The sequence below is a fragment of the Atractosteus spatula genome, chromosome 27, assembly GCF_055471065.1.
Source record: "Atractosteus spatula isolate fAtrSpa1 chromosome 27, fAtrSpa1.hap1, whole genome shotgun sequence".
Lineage (NCBI taxonomy): Eukaryota > Metazoa > Chordata > Actinopteri > Semionotiformes > Lepisosteidae > Atractosteus > Atractosteus spatula.
Window position 1 is genome coordinate 11,215,714 of NC_142732.1, and position 18,865 is coordinate 11,234,578.

Sequence of the window (18,865 nt, forward strand, 5' to 3'; positions counted from 1 at the left end):
AATAAAAAGACGTGGTCTTATTCTACTGACTGTGGACAAGACAGGTATTTTTTGTAACTGGAGCTCATGCGTACATTTAGAGAGGAAGCTGATACTGCCAACGCCCACAAGTCTCTTGATCACTAGGGTTTAATTCTGTTAGAAACTTTCCTCCTCGGTGTTCTGTGCTCATGGGCTCCTCCACCTGCCCCTCCCGATCCTCTGGCTAGTTTTGTTGGGGGCGGGGGGAGGGGGGGAGCTGCCTGTCTCGTCCACGAGGCCAGGCTCTCGGCCCTCAAGCCCAAACATTTGATCTTGGACCTTTGTGTCATCCACACAAACATATTTCGCTTCGGTGACTTGTCTGCCCCTGAAGCTTTCATTTCCCTCCTCCCAGTCAGATGAACCCCGAAGGGGCCAGCTAAGGTTGAGGAAGCCGTGGAAAGGATTATCACCTCCTGCAGCCCTGGTGACTCCTGCCAGGCTCTTCCCGAAAACATCTTCTTCCCCGTACAGTGGGGAGCAGGAGAGATGTGGGACAATGCTGGACCAGAAGAATGAAGACGACCCCTTTTTTCCCTGTCCCCCAGACACTACGGCCTCAGCATGGCGACACGGGCGAGTCTCGCGCTGTGGCTTTGTCTTCACCGTGAAATAACCTCAACGCTTCATACAAGCTAAATATACGTAGTCCCTGTAGAATATAAAAGCCCAGTCTGCAGTGCCTGTTGTTTCCTGCTAACACCCAGCAGGCTTGTTCTGGGTTTTATACTGTGACTTATCTAGCTGTGCAACACGATGTCCCAATCGTCACTGAAAATGCTGAAGGGACCCCATGCAAAGCATCTCCTTTCTGTAAAAGCTAACTCACTTGATTTTGTGATTATATGGCAGCTAAAATGTGTTCCTTATCAGGCTTTGTTCAATAGTAGGGATTTCCTTAACACTACACATCCTCTCAGTTACAGGAGCTGTTGCACAGAGGGTGAAGGGTCAGACTCAGTCCTGAACTCGAGTGATGGTTATCCCAGCCGACATTTATTGTGAGAATTGTGTCCTGTGCAGCTAGGAGTATTTTAGCTAGATTAAGTTGTACAATCTTGGGAATGTTATTGGGATTGTGTTTCTTGATTTGGTTCGGAAAATGTTTAGGACTGTGTTTCTGTGCATAGCCCTGTCGATCTCCTGTGAGCCAGATCTCACACTGCACCAAATCAGTCTCAAATCAACGCGCCCAATTAAGTTACAATACCTCAGAGTTTGCCAGCTACACCAACACCCCCTGACTTCAGACATTTCCTTAAATGATCAAACTGAAGACCTCCAAGAATGTAATGATAATTGAACTGCTGTAATTAGCAGGGTTTCAATTAAGTAAAGCGAGTTCTTAGCGACCGAAAACTATGATTCCCAGTTCTAGGAATTCACTACCTGCAGGGGCTTTGTCCTCAAGAGCCTAGGAAAAAAACTCTTGAGTTGGGTAAGTCTGATTCATCCTCACCTCTGACATGTGAGTGCAGGGTCTGGCCAAGTTCTCCCTGACCAGTGAGGTGTGGGCAGAGCCCGTTGCAGCGCCAGCGCCACTGGATTTGAGTGGGCCTGATCTTGGGCCTGCCCCAGTACCTTGGAAAGCCTCATAGAGACCGAGGGGGCCAGTTCACAGATTGCACTAGTGCCTGTGAGCTAGTGGTGCCATCAGCAAGAGTCGCATTGCCGTCCTGTAAGCCACTGGCACTGCCCTTCTTTCTGCCAGGCTAGTCCAGTTGCGGTTCAGGTGAATCAACAAAGGACTTTTGTCAATTGCTAAATAGTGGCGCATAAAATTAAAAAAAAAAATTTGTTTGCCGAATGAAAAAGGGGAAACATGATTGGGAGTTGCATTCCAGTAGAGTGGAGTTTGTCATGTCAGCATGGACATCTGTGCCGAGCTGGGGTCCCTGACAGCGCAGGGCACACCGCTTGCTGTGGGCCAGACCGAAGACTCTATTCGTTCTGAAAACATGCCAGGACACCTGTGATACCTGCCTGCTGCTGCTGAAACTGTGAATCGGGGCCTGTTAACCTGCCTGTGGTTTCTGGAGGCAGAGCCCTTTTCTCTAATGGACTGGACTCTCAGGAGGCCGTGTGCCAGAATTCTGCTGTACAATTAAATACACAAACGCAAGGCCACTTACATTGACGTCACTCATCCGCTGCAACTCTGTTTTAACGATTCTCAGTAACTTTTTCACACTAAAGTTCGCCAATGCCATCACAGCTAGGCAGGCGTGCAGCAGTTCGTAATGTCTGCCCTGTAAGTGACTATCTGTACCCTGTTCAGGAAACTGTTGTCAGGTCACAAGTGCTCAGTATCCCACAGGCCACCATCCTGCTTCCAGCTGTGCTGTCGTGATGCTGGGGCTCTGCTGCTCTCCGGCACTGTTTTAACTGGGCCCACTTGTGGGCCTGCTGGCTGTAAAGATGCTGGCTGTGAAAGGATGAGTAGTTTATAGCCAGGTGCAGCGATATAGTTAACCTCAGATGTCTGTGATTATCAGTCCTTTTTTCTCAGTGTTCAATACTTGAGTTTATTCTGTGACCTGTGGGAGCACATCCCTGCGTGTTCAAGGACTCAGTTTTTTGTTAATGCCATCTGACAATACAGTAGATTTCCCACTGATGGTGCACAGCAGTGTTACTGAAAGGCCCACAAGACCACCAGGAGTCTCTTTCTGCAGATCCGTCACACAGGGTAGGGGCAAAGAGTTCCTTCGGCCCAGGCTGAGACAGAGCTGACTGCACTAGGAAGCGAGAATTTGGACTGCAAGGCCAGAGAAAGATCGGACAATTCGCTTAACAGCTGCCAGAAAGTACAATTCCTGCAGCGCCTTCATACCTTGAACAACAGTAGTCAAGAGTGCAATATAAGATTCAAACATCAAGTGGAGATACTGTATTTTATCACCAGAGGCTGTATTAAATCCATATAAGTGGATTCATATGTGCATTCCCGGGAAAGTGCTAATCCTAACGTGTAGGCTGTCGGTGCCAGTCCAGTTCAGAGCTGTTCCCCGTCTGGTTCTCCAAGCCCCTTCTGACCCACTCCTCGCCGGCCGGTGGGATAGCAGGTCCCCAGGAGGGAAGGGGAAGAGTGTGCTGGATATGATCTTTCGTCTTTCAGCCTCCAGACGGTGCTCGAGAAACCATCCACACCTAATATGATGTACAGTATATCGCCAAGATTTAATTTATTGCCATTTTAGCAGATTGCCTTCTATGTTCATTGTGATGTATAAAATGGAGGGAATTATTAAATTAAGGAATTTAAGAGAGAATCATGTATATGTATATTTGGTATTATGTAATGTGCCCATGCGAAATTTGCTATGAAATAAAATGTATTTTGTGTCAACGCTGTGAGTGTGGCTCTTTTGTGGAACTGGATCCCAAAGCTTAAATAAATTCACATACAAGCACTGAAAACAGTTTCACATTTACAGCTGCTTTTACTGCCATAGAAATGAAACTTACCCCCCTCCCCCCCGAACCACAAAATCAAAAACTGGTTACGTCGCACAGGCCTGTGAGTTTTCAGAGAAATGGAGGGGTGGCTTCAATGAATGACCCGGTTTTTAAAGTCCTTCTTCTTCCGAGACTGATCTGTCAATTTGTCGACACGTGCATCATAAAGGGACCAGCGTCTCAAACAGTGGACAAGCAGGGTGGCAACAGACCCAGCTGTTTATCCGTGTCAGTCCAAAGCCATGCGCCCATTCCTGACTCGTGTGCAATGTCACAGTGACGGATATTTGTGTCTGCCTGCTTCTGGTTTTACCTCAGGAATGTTCCACTGGGAGGCCAGGGGTAAAGGTGAAATGGCACTTGAACTTTGCCTGTGTGGGATTTTGCTCCCTGGAGGAGGCAGGGTGAGTTCAGGGTGTTTTTTTGCACAGACTTTTCCAAAATTTGCAGGGGGGGATGTTTGATTTACTGTATAATAGTCCTGATCAAGGACCCTGTTGCTGTTGTACTGGAGGATGCAGCAGGCGAATTCCTTTGACAGCGCATTCCCGTCGATCGCTGGCTGAAATAACATTCAGGTCACGAGAAAAAAGCTCCGTAGGTCTAAATCATTCTGAAAGGCAGCATTTAGAGTAACTTTTCAAATCTCTATTGTGCAAACCACAATGCCAAGAATTTGCCAAAAAGCAGACAGTGATGCCAACATGTTCTGTGCTCACTGTGCTGTGGGGGTCATCTCATAGCACATGGGGGTACTGGCTTTGATAAACCAATCACCCTGGCTCCGGGCAGCACCCCTGGGTCCCTCTGGGCAGCACTGTGTCGCTCAGCACTGGAGAACAAGGCACAGGGAGGCTGGCACGACACCCAGATGCCCAGATCTCCTTCAGTATGGTTTCTTCTGCAAAGTAGGGACAATTTACAACTCAGGCAGATCTCAGTGACTGTGGAGGTGTAAAGCCTGTTTTAAGAAAGTGCCTGAACTGTCTGTAACACAATGTTTGTATAAAGGTGCTTTTATGCTTTTTTCAATTTTATCAGCTAGAAAAATAGCTGTTATTTTTTTACAGATAACTTACATTCTTTACAGTTCATGAAAACCCATCCTAAATACAATACAGATTTCTATACTGACTAGCTTTCACTGAGAGGCCACACGCTTTGAAGCTCAGCTAAAAAACAGTACAGGTGGTATAGTTTTTAAGTGTGGACACTTGAACCAGTTTAACTTAAAGAAGGTATTTTGAAGGTATTGTATCACTCACCTTTTTTGCTTCTCTCCTAGCTAAAAAAGAAAGAGAAACATGAAGACAAAGTGTAAGTCAGAAACACTCCACTGTGCTGCAGTTCAGTGTTCAGCGAAGACAACTGCTGTGTGCTCTCTGGGTGGACAGAATCATTACCAGCAGCCGTATCACTCTGCAACTCACAACTGGGAGTCCACTGAAGCTCAGCAGGTGTGAGCCTGGTCAGTACCTGGATAGGAGACCTCCTGGGAAAAACTAAGGTTGCTGCTGGAAGAGGTGTTAGTGGGGTCAGTAGGGGGCGCTCACCCTGCTGTCTGTGTGGGTCCTAATGCCCCAGTATAGTGACGGGGACACTTTACTGTAAACAGGTTTCGGATGAAATGTAAAACCAAGGTCATTAAAAATCCCAGGGTGTCTCTCGAAAAGAGAAGGGGTGTTACCCTGGGTCCTGGCCAAATTTCTCCCTGGTCTTTACCAATCATGGCCTCCTAATAATCCCCATCTCTGAACTGGCTTCATCACTCTGCTCTCCTCCCCACTGAGAGGTGGTGTGTGGGGAGCGTTCTGGCGCACTATGGCTGCCGTCAGATCACCCAGGTGGGGCTGCACACTGGTGGTGTTGGTGGAGGGGATCCCCATTACCTGTAAAGGGCTTTGAGTGGAGTGTCCAGAAAAGCGCTATATAAGTGTAAGCAATTATTATTATTATCCCTATTTGTGGCTCCTGACCCCATTATTGTCCTACGTTTTGTTAAAATAAAGAAAACTCACCACTGTGAAGGTAACGCAGCAGAATAACCAACACCAGTAGCAGCATCATCACAATGAACGCAACAAATATCCCGAAAAGAATCGAACCAATCCTCAGCCTCTCTGTGAACATAAAACAAGACCAGGGTCAGTTCTCTGATACTTACAAAGGACTCAACATAAATAAATGTCTCAAATAACGCACAATACTATATTCTATAGTATGTGTAGCTGTAATCGGAAGAGTTATTTCTTATGAAATACTGTCCTCCAGTGGACAAAGACTAAAAAAGGAATATATCAAACGTCTAGCACAGTGCATGTATTCTTTAATTTGCAAATTAGGGTCTAAATTTCAGATACAATATTCGTATAATTTCTTGGTCCTCTTGTTAAACATTCGGACTCTCCCAGTCATGCACACCTGACCAGTGTGATGGCCGGTGCTGGGCTCAGGTTCACGTGACTCTCCCGCGCTGCGCGCTCAAGGTCACGTGACTCTCCCGCGCTGCGCGCTCAAGGTCACGTGACTCTCCCGCGCTGCGCGCTCAAGGTCACGTGACTCTCCCTAGCTGCTCCTTCAAGGTCACGTGACTCTCCCACGCTGCGCGCTCAAGGTCACGTGACTCTCCCTAGCTGCTCCTTCAAGGTCACGTGACTCTCCCGCGCTGCTCCTTCAAGGTCACGTGACTCTCCCTAGCTGCTCCTTCAAGGTCACGTGACTCTCCCGCGCTGCGCGCTCAAGGTCACGCGACTCTGCCGCTCAAGGTCACGTGACTCTGCCGCGTCCCTCTGCTGGCGCAGATCGGGACAGTTCCACCCCTGGGCGCACGCGGCGGGCTGACCTGTGACCGTGAGGGTGAAGCTCTTGCGGATGGGGGTGCGCAGCGAGACGTGGGAGACCCGGCAGGTGTAGCGGGCGCCGCGGTCGGCCAGCGAGGGATGCAGGATGAAGAAGGCGGAGATGCTGTAGGTGCCGTCGGTGTGGTGGCGGTGGCTGGTGAACAGGATGTTCTTGATGACCTGGGGCAGCCGGCCGCCCCCCTCCTGCTCGCGGAGCCAGTCCACCTGCACGTCCAGCGGGTAGTAGCCAGTGATCTCGCACACCACCTTCTGCTCCTCCTCCTCCTGCAGCGCCAGGGCAGTGCCCACGCTGAGGGACACCCGCGGGCTCTCTGCAGGCAGGGGCAGACAGCATCAACACAGGCAAACAGAAGTCCTAACAGGCAGGAGTTCCACAACGAACATCAGCACTTTTTTTTTAATTTCTTGGAAATATCTTCTTGCTATTCACCTGCATATCGTCATGCAGGTGTGTGATGAGGGAGCACTGGGCAGTGTGTTTCTCTTTCAATCAGGAAAGGCTCTACACCTCTATACTCTTCAAAGGCAAGCTCTGCCTGCCCCCTCACACCTGAACACTGACCCCTGACTCCAACTTTGACCCCTGACTCCAATCCTGACCCTCCAACCCCTGACCCCAAACACCTAACCCCAACCCCTGACCCCCGACCCCTGACCCCTGACCCCAGTGCGCTCCTCACCCATGATCTGCAGCTGGACGTCATGGCTGCCGTACAGCGGCGGCACGTACACGGAGCACACGTATGTGCCCTCGCTCTTCACCTTCACGGCGGACAGCCGCAGCGAGGCGTCCCCGCGCGACACATCCCGCGCCGCCGCCGTCGCCCCCGGCACCTCCGTCTCCGCCCGCCCTGAGCGCCGGGAGTAGCTGAAGAGCTTGCGCCGCTCCCCGCGGTGCTGGAAGCGCCACTCCACCGTGACGTCGGCCTGTGCGTGGTCCACGGCGAAGCCGCAGTCCAGGCGCGCGTCCTGCAGGAGCCCGGCCTGCACTGTGGGCGTCCTGGTCAGAACCACCATGGCCACTGCGGAGTCCGGGGAGACAGACCGGGAGAGGGGTGAGACAGCGGTCCGCCTGGGCCACTCCGGATTGACAGCTGCTTTAGCAGGTAATTAACTCATTAGCTGTTTCTCTGCACAGGATCAGGAACGGATTTCAGCCAAAATAGTACAAGGGAACATCCAGTAATAATAATAATAATAATAATTAATAATTATTGCTTACACTTATATAGTGCTTTTCTGGACACTCCACTCAAAGCGCTTTACAGGTAATGGGGATCCCGTCCACCACCACCAGTGTGCAGCCCCACCTGGATGATGCGCCAGTACTCTCCCCGCACACCAGCTCTCAGTGGGGAGGAGAGCAGAGTGATGAAGCCAGTTCAGAGAGGGGGATTATTAGGAGGCCATGATTGGTAAGGGCCAATGGGAAATTTGGCCAGGACACCTGGGTAATGTAACACCCCTACTCTTTCCGAGATACACCCTGGCATTTTTAATGACCACAGAGAGTCAGGACCTCCGTATTACATCTCATCCGAAGGACAGTGTCACCATACTGGGACCTTAGGACCCACATTGACCGCAGTTTGAGCACCCCCTGCTGGCCCCACTGACACCTCTTCCAGCAGCAACCTTGTTTTTTCCCAGGAGGTCTCCCATCCAGGTACTGACCAGGCTCACACCTGCTGAGCTTCAGGGTGATATGGCTCCTGCAGTACTTGTTGTCTCAATAAATTAAAGCATGAACAGATTCTCAGTATTCAGTGAAATAATATCGGAAATAATTCTGTGTTTTTAAACTGCCCGATGTCTGTGTTTGTTCTCAGCCAGCTAGCCTGGGTCTGCCGCGAGCGTGTCACCTGATGTGTTGAGGGTGTCGGCGTCGCCGATGGGCTGCTGGGGCGCGGGGCTGGGGTACAGCAGGAATGCCGTGACGATGAACTCGTTGGCGCTGTGCCGGAGGGTGCAGGTGAACCAGGTGCTGTCCGGCCCGGCCGTGCCCTCCCTGGGCCAGGGCACCTGGATGCCTCCGGTGGAGTACCTGCGGATCTCGCACTGCAGCTGCTCTGTCCCGCCAGGCACGTGCCGTGTCACGTCCACCGCCGAACCTGCGGGTGCGCCAGGAGGGACAGACACCGCCGTCAGGGAAAACCGCTCCCGCTGCACAGCGCTTCGATCCAGCACAGGTGGTACGAGCAGCACGGAGCGTTTACAGGTGAACGGGCAAGGTGAGCACATTGGTACGTTTCAATTATCACAGCTCCTGGTTAGGGCTCTGAAGCCAGCCAGCGAGAAGTGTCCTGCAGGTGTTGCTGTCTCATGCTCGGCTCCGCTCACGCTCAGCCCTGATGCGGGCGGAGCGGTGGCTCTGTGGCCAAGGATCTGTGGCTGGAAGGTTGCCGGTTCGAATCTTGCAGCCGGCAGAGGAATCCTACTCCATTAGGCCCCTTAGCAAGGTCCCTACCCCCAACTGCTCCAGGGGCGCTGTATAAATGGCTGATCCTGCGCTCTGACACCAAGCTTCTCTCTCCCTGTCTGTGTGTCTCATGGAGAGCAAGCTGGGGTATGCGAAAAGACAAATTCCTAATGCAAGAAATTGTATATGGCCAATAAAGTGAGCTTACTTTAAAAGCCTTTCGAGCTCTCAGAGGTACAACCATACCACCCCAACAGAGCTGGACACTCCAGTCACACTCCAGAGCTGGAGAATAGAGTCACAATTATCTGACCTAAACGGGACCAACAGCACGTCGGATGACGCGGAAACTGAGTAAACAAATCATGGAATAATGAAAGCGCAGTATAATAATGAAATCTGGTTTATTAATCTACTGTCATACTAAAATAACAGATTACAGAACTATTGTAAGTTATTATTAAAAAAAAACGAGTGTGCTTCTCTTCCTTGTGGCAGGGTGTCGCCAGCGTCTTAGTAACATGCCAACAGCAGCATGGCCTCCTCTTGTGGTTCAACGTAAGCTAGTTGTCACGGATGGCAGAAGGGCAAGCCGAGGAATGACTAGGTGAGCAGTAGAGACCCTATGCGTAGCGGTAACACGAGGGTTAGCCCAGGCTACGGGGGTCAGATGATGTCGGTATAAAAACCTATGCCCTCAGGCTGCAGATGGGGGGCGGCCTGGGTACGAGGCGGGTCTCACAACATCCGGACCCTCGATGCTGAGCGAGGAGCAGAGCAGACACAGGAAGGAAATAGGCAACACAACAGGACACACCAGAAAGACATGAAGAATCACAGGGAACTAGGAACAGGACAGAAGAGCAGCTCCCTCTAGGTGTACAGGGCGCGACACTAGTGCCGCTTTGAAAAGACAATAGGAAAAATAATCACGAGTGTGAAATTGGCAAGCGAAGCTACGTCAAAGGCAGTACGTGACGCACGGAGAGACAGAGCAGCATCGGACTGGGCAGAATATTATGCACGCGCACACATATACTGTACACTATGGTGATTGGCTATGTCGGAGAAGCAAAGGTCGGATAATCGCGACTCTACTGTAATGCCTGACCCGGCCTGTCTGCCTGTCCGACCGTCCTGCACCTGTGACCCCACCTGTGGCCAGGAAGGTGACGACGCCGGCCTGCTGGGCCTCCTGCAGCCTCTGGGCCGTGTCCGCCACCCGGCCCGGCCGGGCCAGCAGCAGCGCGGCCTTCCTGCGGACGTTCTGCGTCTCAGGGCCCCCGTTCAGCCCGCTGGACACCCCCTCCTCCACCAGCTCGCAGGCCAGCAGCCCGGCCTCGGCCAGCGACTCGGACCGGACACAGCGCAGGCCTGTGAGCGAGAGAGAGAGAGACAGCGACCATGAGCGCACGGAGAGGAGAGGAGGTCCGTCAGCATGCACAGCTCCCTGTGTGTGTGAGTGTGTGAGTGTGTGTGTGTGTGTCAGTGAGTGTGAGTGTGTGAGTGTGTGTGTGTGTGAGTGTGACTGTGTGTGTGAGAGTGTGAGCATGAGTGTGTTAGAGTGAGTGTGTGTGAGTGAGTGTGACTGAGTGTGTGTGTGAGCATGAGTGTGTTAGAGTGAGTGTGTGTGTGTGTCAGTGAGTGTGAGTGTGTGAGAGTGAGTGCAAGTGTGTGCACGCAGGTCGCCAGAGCCAGTAGCTCACAGGAGAAGTGAGACGGGTCCCTGCGGAGTGTGTGTGTGTGTGTGTGTGTGTGTGTGTGTGTGTGAGTGAGTGAGTGAGTGAGTGAGTGTGTGAAAGTGAGTGTGTGTGCACGCAGGTCGCCAGAGCCAGCAGCTCACAGGAGAAGCGAGACGGGTCCCTGCGGAGTGTGTGTGTGTGTGTGAGAGAGTGAGTGAGTGTGTGTGTGTGTGAAAGTGAGTGTGTGTGCACGCAGGTTGCCAGAGCCAGTAGCTCACAGGAGAAGTGAGACGGGTCCCTGCGGAGTGTGTGTGTGTGTGTGTGTGAGAGTGAGTGAGTGTGTGTGTGTGAAAGTGAGTGTGTGTGCACGCAGGTTGCCAGAGCCAGTAGCTCACAGGAGAAGCGAGACGGGTCCCTGTAGACAAATCCACAGCTCATTGGCAGGATTCACGGATGATAACTACTGCAACACACGCAGAAGAACAGCGTGTGTTTTTTTCTGAGGTCGACCTCTGACTCCCGGCGGGGACTCCTCCGCAGAGCTCGGAGTCACCACGGTCGGGTTTCGCTGCAGCAGTGCACAACGCTAGCTTCGGAATTATTCGGAATTAGATTTCCACAAAACGCAAGGTATACAGTACCTGCCGTGTACGTTTTAAGTAAAGGAAGTTCAAGTTCACGTTTATTTGTCATTCCAGTCATATACAAGTATACAGTGGAACGAAATATCGTTCTTCCTGTTCCACGGTGCAAATACAGGCAGGACACTGACAGTGGACACCCACTGGAATGAAGTCCAATCGGGCACGAGTCCAGATTTCTTGTCCTATCAAGCAGGATTCTGATCGGTGAATCCGGCAGTGTCTGAAAGGGCGGACCAATCAACAGACCGGAGTCCCGGAGAGCCTCAGCTGTTAGCAGGCTAAGCAGGGGACAGCCGTATTTCCTCTTTCAAAACTCTCCCGTCCAGAGCTTTTATTTACAGCTTTCCTCGTTGCGAACTATGTCATCGTGCCATCGGCAGTCTGCATCTGTGCATAAGCACCAGGGCGCCTACAGATCCTACTGGATCACACTGCGCACAGACCCCTCACAGCCGCCGTCGCCCGAGGGAGGGCAGCCGGGTTTAACGGGTGTCGAAACGGATGTCAAGCTGCGGCGCTAAAGCGTTCAGGGCCCCGCGGGAGCCGGTGATCTGGAGGAACAGACAGGTGTCGTGTCCCAGGAGATACTGAGATACGACGTGTGTTCCCTCTACGCCGTGTGCGTGTGTGCGTGCGCACACAGGTTATGAAATCGTCGCACATAGGAAATTGAACTGCGCACAAAAAATGTAATTAAAAAATGATAATAATAAAATAAACACGGTCATAAATTGAAAAATGCTAAACTGACCACAATAGACTGACTGGGAGAGGCCCAAATTGACTGTGTGCATTATTATTGCTACTCGATCATCGATATCTATGCTCGTCTCGTACCTCACCGCTCATGCTGGCTCCACACTCAGTCTCTATACCTGGGTTCAATAAATCGCAGTCCCGGTTTTTAGATCTCTATGCTTTTATGAGAACGACTATATTAACGAAAAATAATTTCAGCTTTACAGTTTTACACGCACTCAATTTAATGCGCACAAGATTTCATCACTGGGGAAAAAAAATTGCACAACTTGAAATTTGTGCGCACACGGGCCATTAAAACTTAGAGGGACCATTGGATACGACACCGGGAAGAGCCGAAAAAGGACCGACCGGACCTGTTCGTTACGGACCGCCTCCTTCCTGGTTTCAGGTGCGGGCAGAGAAAAACGTACGTGCGTGTAAAAAGATCAAGTCGATGTGGGAAATATCAATACTTTTCAGACAATATTTTCAAACACGCCGTCACAGAAACGACGGTAATGGGGTTCGGAGCGGGAAGGCGAGTGTTTGGGGGGTCCAATATTGGGGAGACCGCTCGGTCCGTTTCCGCGACGTCAGGTGTGGAGACACTCACCCGAGCAGATCAGGACACACAGGAGCACCGCCGTCGTTATCATAGTGGCGCCTTACAGACGTTTTCACGAACGACCGACTTGCCGCAGCGCCTTTCTGCAGCCTCCATTAGGCGGAGAGCCCGAGTTCACTTTCTCTTTCATTTCTCAAGCGCAGCAGACGCGAGAGGCGTGTTTGAAACACGAAACCAGCCAGCGCTAGAAACCACGGGGGCTTCCAGGGTGGCCCAACCCAGTGGGCCTGTGGCCACCCCGTGTCTGACCGCCGGAAACACGGGCCAGTGGCGTGGTGGTCAGTCTGAATTTACTGGGGAAGAAAGAATACCTTAAGTAGACAGAGAAGACTTACAATTTACATATAATAAAATAAACCTGCAACGGAATAAGGGAACAAGTAAAGGTTTATTCCATACTGAAGAGAGAAGAAAAGAAACACAATGTTTCGGTGGTGTGATAGCTGAAAGGTTTCTTTCAGGTTTTCTTCTCTTTGCAACAGTGAATAAACCTTTACTTGTTCCTTTGCAGCCTACGCAGCTACTGACGCAGCTACCTACTTATTAAGGAATAATATTTGTTTATGTGTTAACTTTTAGTATTTCTTTAACATCTAGATTTGGGCTTGTCTATGTGTTGTAGGGGGTTTTACTTTATTCTATTTCGTTGTTAACTTCCAAGAACAAGAAAAACCGACTGGCCGGGACCGTAGAACTCCTCGGAGCGGTCAAGCCGCCGTGCTCCCAGCAGAGGGCGCTGTGAGAAACCGCGCACGGTGAGAGTGAGACTCCAGGGTCCTCTAGCAGAGCTGGTGAAACTCGTTGGTGTTGTGGCGGAGGAAGTACGAGTGTGCCGCGCGTGTGCGTGGGGGCAGGTTAGTCTCGAGTGGAGAGTTGCGCGAAGTTTTATATAACCCAACGGTGGTGGAATTCGGCGTATCAAGTTATCTTTTGTAAGTGAGCGTGTGTGTTTTTCATGCGGCACCTATGTAGTGATAAACTAAATAATTAAAGTTAAAGCATTAGGTTTAGGTTTAGACCTTCGTAGATCATTTGCAATCTGCCTTAAATTTAGATTTAGTTTCTAATCCTCGATTTGTTTTTAGCGTAAAAAAATAAAATGTACGTTATTTCGGTATACCGCGTTTTCCGTGCGTGTTTGTTTATCTGGACTTTGTTAAGCAGATTCAAGCCGATACAATGAAGTTCATTCATTAGCTCTATTCGGTTTAATCGCACGTCCTACTGCCCACTTCATGAGCAGGCGGAAACCAACTAGAAAGAGCCAGGAACTCACTCAGCATTCTTTCTGTGAAGATGTTCATTTTTATGAATCACACATAATTTATCCGATTGCAGTTAAGTTGACTGCTCCTTTGTACTGAAAAGTATTTGTTCAAACTAACTGTGTATTCCTATTCCTGATAACATATGAAGTGTGTGTTTTTGAAAGTGTTGACTATAGATACTGTCTGTCATGTTCTTAGGGTACAATGGGGGACGCCTGAGTGAGGACTGCTTTAATCGGGAACATCTGGACTCTGTACAATGGAGCCTGGTACAGTCCCTCCTTTCAGATTCAATGCTCATAGCAGAAATACTGTAACTGACATGCTTGTGTTGATAACATCTGCTCTGTAATGGTAAAGTGCATCATGTACAGTGAAGCAGGGCTTGCAGGCTCTTTTTGTGCCAACCTGTGTAGGCCGACAAGTAATCAGGTTATTTCGTCAGATTCATGTGGTATTTTCATGAGGTCTTTTTATCACTTTTCACAAAAGTTCTAGTTATTTGACTTGATTAGAAATAGAGTGAAGATCTAAAACATCTGAATCATGTATTGCAGTATTGCAGTTATGTAACTGAGAGCCTAGCTGGGGCTGAGGACACAGGCTCTCCAGGAGCTGAGTCTGAGGCCCAAGTCATAAACGAATGTTTAGGTCCCATGTTTTGTCATCAGACATGTATAAAGACAGCGTATTAACACAAACAGAAACTGTGTGTTTAATTGTTAGGAGAGGTAGGTGAGCATGGTGCTGTTAACAGTTCAGAGATCCTGTGTCCAGGGGGGCTGGGGAGGATGAGAGTTTGTGATGGCCCAGCAACTTCTTCTGCTATGGAGAGCTGATTGATAGGGGAGGGGTTTGTCGCCTGCTGTATCGACGCAGGGCATTTGCATTTTGCATATGAAATATGCTGGTTTCTCTGAACAACATTTTCCCTGATTATTTTAAAGATTTTATATGGTGTCTTTCCAGAAATCAGTAAGTGGGTATTTTTAACTGCTGTAGTTAGAGGAGAAGATGCTAGACCACATCTAAAACTCAGCATTTTCTTTAGGAGTTGAAATATCCACTGCAAATCATGAGTAGTATCTTCAGTATATACTGTATTATGAATATACTATTCAGTGCTTGTCCAGGCCCAAGGGTGGCAGGTATCCATTCAGGGGTGGAAAGCTGGTTCTCCATGTTGGGATAACTTGACTAATATGCCTCTGTCACTGTTTTTGGATGTGGTGTTTCCAGACTGGATTGCTGCTTCCTTGCTGGACCATGCTAAGTTCTCTTTCTGTCTATAGTACTGGAGAATAAGCAGTAGCTGAATTAGGACAGTGCTCTAGCTGAAGTTTTAAACTTACAGTCTGTTGAGTACGTAGATAAGTAGATTTAAGGTCTAGAAGTTCAACATATAAAGATTTATGCTTGAAATGTTAATGATTATTCACTGACTAGTAAATCTGTTTTTGAAGAATATGTGTAGGATGTTTTTGTTGACTTCAACACTTGGATTAACTGCCTTTAAAATTGAACACACAGGAATGTGGATCAGCTGTGAGAAGACAGCTGTTCTCCACGGAGGCTTTCTTCTGGCTGAGAAGCTGTACCGTCCCAAGGAGCTGGTCGCCTTGAATAAGTCTGAGTGGCGCAGTGTGGGGAAACCCATCGTTCAGGCAGTACAGGAGATTCTCTCTGACAGCAGCCTGAGCACTCGAGATGTCTTACACTGGGAGAAGAAGATTATTTGTATTCTGTGGACCAGACTGCTTGACACTGAGAACAGTAAGAGGGAGGAACGGGACAGCGGAGAGAATACTGACAGAAAGTGGAAGCAGGATCCAACTTTCTCTGTGCAAAACCTCCTCCCCAGTATAAGTCCCACGGTGCTGTTTGAGCTGGTCAAGTCCATGGGCTGTGCGAGGGTCTTTGCGCAGTTCCTCTTGGCGTTCCCTGGGGGAGCCCTGTACGGACAGCTGGCCGGACTTGTGGAGCACGTTCTCATCGAGACCTCGGAGGAGGATGTCCAGTTCCTCCTGGAGGTTTGGTGGGAGCTGTGGAAAAACCCAGAGGAGAAGCTGGAGGACGTGATTGTCCAGGCCTTTGCTGCTCAGGCTGCCAGCTACCTGTCCCAGCTGCCCCCCCAGGCCACCAAGAGGTTCAAGCCTGACCCTGACGTGGCTCGCCAGTCGTGCGTGGTCGCCCTCCTGCTTGATGCCTTACGCAAAACAGCAGAGTGTTTCTCCACCTCTGACCTTTGCTGTCTCGCCCTCTCCAATTGCTTGGACATGCTGTACACGAGCTTCCTGCTCGACTGCCAGACCAGGCAGCCTGTGGAGGAGCACCTGCAGAGCTTGGCAAGGGCAGTCCAGCTGCGAAGGCTGTGTAGCCACAGGCCTGACCGGAGCAGGCAGGAGGAGAACCTGGTCGAGGACATCAGGGAGGCACAGCGAGACGTGGAAGCTGCTCACAAACCGTCCCAGTTCAAGCCCACTGAAGTAACGCTTCTGCAAGGGTTAAAAGCTCTGTTAGAACTTGTTGAGATTTGGGGCAAGAAAGAACTGCTAACAATCTCAGCAGACAGGCCGCCTAGCCCTGCGGCTTACAGGCTGAAAAGCTGCCTTCCACGTGTGATCAGCTCCTTGGAAGAGCTCCCGTTGTCAGAGGTGGTGACCGAAGGAGAAAGAGGGATTGTGAGCGAACTGAGTCACTCCCTCACATCGGTGCGAGAGGGAATTGCTCTTTCTGAGCTGGAGTGCGGTGGTGCTGAGCTGGCAATGGTTGCAGCAGCGGTTATTGATAATCGCCTGGGAAGGTTTCAAGAAGTGACGCACGTGTTCGCATCCAGCCTGGTCTTCAATGTTAATGAGTGGACTGAGTGCTTGGAGAGGAACAAAGCTGCCTTTAGAAATGAAGAATTAGTCTTAAAATTGGTTTCAACACTTACTGCAAACACGGCTACAGGGACCCAAGATGTGTCTCAGCAGAAGAGACTGAAGGGAATCATTCTGGACATTTTCTCTGAGCTTCCTCTGCCTCTTAAGAATTCGGCACTGGCAAGGGCACTGTCTGCCTTTGGCAGGAAGGGACTGCTTGGTGTTCTGCCGATGACTGTAATGGAGGGCTTCAGCGATGAGGTGAACTTGGCTTTCAACTGCATCACTCAGAGCAAAACACCGCAGAGCCTTGACAGTGCTGTGTCTGCTGTCGCCAGGGTTGCTTTCCAGAATCCAGAAGCGGTCTTGCAAAGGGTGTGCCACCTCGCAGTGGTGAATCTCGGAGCCCACAGGCTCCTGGCTGACATCCTGAAGAACCTGCCGGGACTGATCTACTATGAACCTTCTGGTCTGCAGAGCGACAGTAGTGCTGGTTGCAGTTTGCTCTGCCACTGCCTTAAGGACACAGTGTGGGGCAAGCTGTCTTCAGCTAAAGAGGAGGACCAGTTCTTTCATTTCCTTGCCTTCCTCATGCAGCCGAGCAGCCCTGCAGGAGATGAGCCAGAGAGCAGACTCTGTTTTCTTCAGCCTGGGGAGGTCACCAGGACATTCGTCTTGCCCCATCTGATGGACAGCAATTGCAACCTAGAGCTGTGTCTGCGAGTGCTCCAGCAGGCTCTCCAGCACAGAGGCCCACAAGCTTCTGGACACTGGGTAATGTCCTGTCCTCCCTTTCCTCTCCTCTTCTCCCTTTGCCAGCTCTTACACAGCTCCTTCAGGTGCTGGCAGGATCCTGTGCCTCATGATGTCAGTGTTTCCTTGGAGGCTAAGGAGCTCTTGACCAACATCCTGGCTGTCATGTGCGATGTAGTAGGCAAAGAGGTGGCAGCTGACCCCAGCACCTGGTCCAGAGCTCTTTACTGGCTCTACAACAAAGTGGAGGCTCTGGATTGGACTGTGCGCTTTCAGCTAAAAGGAGTGTGGGGGGAACACTTCAAAAATGAGGTGCCCTTGTCAATGATGGAAGTGTGCAGTTTGTCAGAAGACAAGTGGGCCGGACTGGATCTGCCCATGTATGGGCTGGGTACTGGGCTTCTGGCCTGGATGGAGTGTTGCTGTCTTTCTGCTGATGTCCAGACCCACATGCTGGAAAACCTCATGGTCGACATGAAAAATGCAGAGGAGGTCAACATGTTTAGCAAGGGCTTCATGGTGGCTCTCATCCAGGTCCTGCCCTGGTGCACGGCCACAGAGTGGGGGAGAGTTATGGAAGTGGCACGGCATCTTCTCCAAACCAGGTGCCTCCATGTGCCATACTCCCTGGAGTACGTCGAGTTCATGCCACTGCTGAACTTGCGGCACTTCTCCGGCGACCTCCAGCTCTCCATGTTGCTGCTGAGAGCCTTCCAGCTGCTGTGCGGCTCCAGCTGCTCGGACTGGCTGCCTCAGAAGGGCTGGCTGCACGTGGGACGGCTGTATGCTGGCACCATGAGGGGCATCCTCGAGTCTGTGACGGGGAAGCTTCTCCCATCGGGCCACTCCGAGGCGCCAGCCAGTGACTCCTTGCACGGCAGCCAGGAAGTGGTGTTCGTGTTTGTGCAGCTCTTTTGCCACCTGCTGCACGTGGCAGTGATGATGCCCGCGCACACCTACGAGCCTCTCTACCTGGCCGTACTGGAGATCCTCACCCAGTACGAAGCGGTTTTAAAAGAGCACCCTGCGTCCTTCGGCGCGCTCTACAGGGACAACACCAAGCACTTCCTGCACTCCATCGCCCAGAACCTGCCCGACCAGGAGCTGCGCTCCACCGTGCAGCAGAAAATCTCCAGGCTCTGAACGTGCTCTTGCCTGATTCTGGGTGTTTTAGAGCCCATTAGCTGTTGCAAGAATAAAAAATGCTTAACAAAATAGTCAGTTTTCAATAAAGTGGTGTGCTATATTGTTACTGATGTCCAAAAGGCTGTATGCAGATGTGAATATTTGTCAGAAGAGGAAGAGAAATATGGCCAAAGTTGACAAAACTTACATCACTGGTAACCAGGGCCTGTTCTTCCAGATAAACTATGAAATACTTAAGTATCGATGATTAAACAGACCTTGGAATTCAGTTTAGTGTTGTGCTTTGTCTTGGTCATTGCCTTGTGCTCTGAGACAAAATTGTCTTGTATATTATGTTAAAAGTATTTTTAGTATTAAGCTTGGTTAGGTACCGCAGAGCTTT

General features: G+C 50.4%; 3 protein-coding genes across 6 annotated transcripts in view; 2 read left to right on the forward strand and 1 right to left on the reverse strand.

Annotated features, from left to right (window-relative positions):
• Nucleotides 1–3,370, forward strand: part of LOC148814430 (rap1 GTPase-activating protein 2-like) — an 83,368-nt gene extending 79,998 nt beyond the window's left edge. For both annotated transcript variants that reach the window (XM_088906632.1, XM_088906633.1), the window contains one exon: nucleotides 377–3,370. The gene's annotated coding sequence lies outside the window, so the exon portion shown is untranslated. The remainder of the gene's footprint in view (nucleotides 1–376) is intronic.
• A 74-nt stretch (nucleotides 3,371–3,444) lies between these two features.
• Nucleotides 3,445–12,681, reverse strand: dhrs13b.2 (dehydrogenase/reductase (SDR family) member 13b.2). Its single transcript, XM_088906634.1, has 8 exons — nucleotides 12,441–12,681; nucleotides 9,916–10,134; nucleotides 8,204–8,452; nucleotides 7,022–7,363; nucleotides 6,323–6,652; nucleotides 5,499–5,600; nucleotides 4,746–4,765; nucleotides 3,445–4,381 (listed from the first exon to the last, which is right to left on the reverse strand). Exons 1-8 carry the CDS (start codon nucleotides 12,481–12,483, stop codon nucleotides 4,367–4,369), a joined length of 1,320 nt encoding a protein of 439 aa, XP_088762760.1. The 5' UTR covers nucleotides 12,484–12,681; the 3' UTR covers nucleotides 3,445–4,366.
• Nucleotides 12,663–18,748, forward strand: gemin4 (gem (nuclear organelle) associated protein 4). 3 transcript variants are annotated; one of them, XM_088906631.1, is made up of 4 exons: nucleotides 12,663–12,730; nucleotides 13,114–13,207; nucleotides 13,919–13,989; nucleotides 15,251–18,748. In XM_088906631.1, exons 3-4 carry the CDS (start codon nucleotides 13,980–13,982, stop codon nucleotides 18,478–18,480), a joined length of 3,240 nt encoding a protein of 1,079 aa, XP_088762757.1. In that variant the 5' UTR covers nucleotides 12,663–12,730; nucleotides 13,114–13,207; nucleotides 13,919–13,979; the 3' UTR covers nucleotides 18,481–18,748. The 3 variants fall into 3 exon arrangements, with proteins under 3 accessions (XP_088762757.1, XP_088762756.1, XP_088762754.1); XM_088906630.1 differs by lacking the exons at nucleotides 12,663–12,730; nucleotides 13,114–13,207 and adding an exon at nucleotides 13,229–13,306; XM_088906628.1 differs by lacking the exons at nucleotides 12,663–12,730; nucleotides 13,114–13,207 and adding an exon at nucleotides 13,267–13,384.
• Nucleotides 18,749–18,865: the final 117 nt, after the last annotated feature.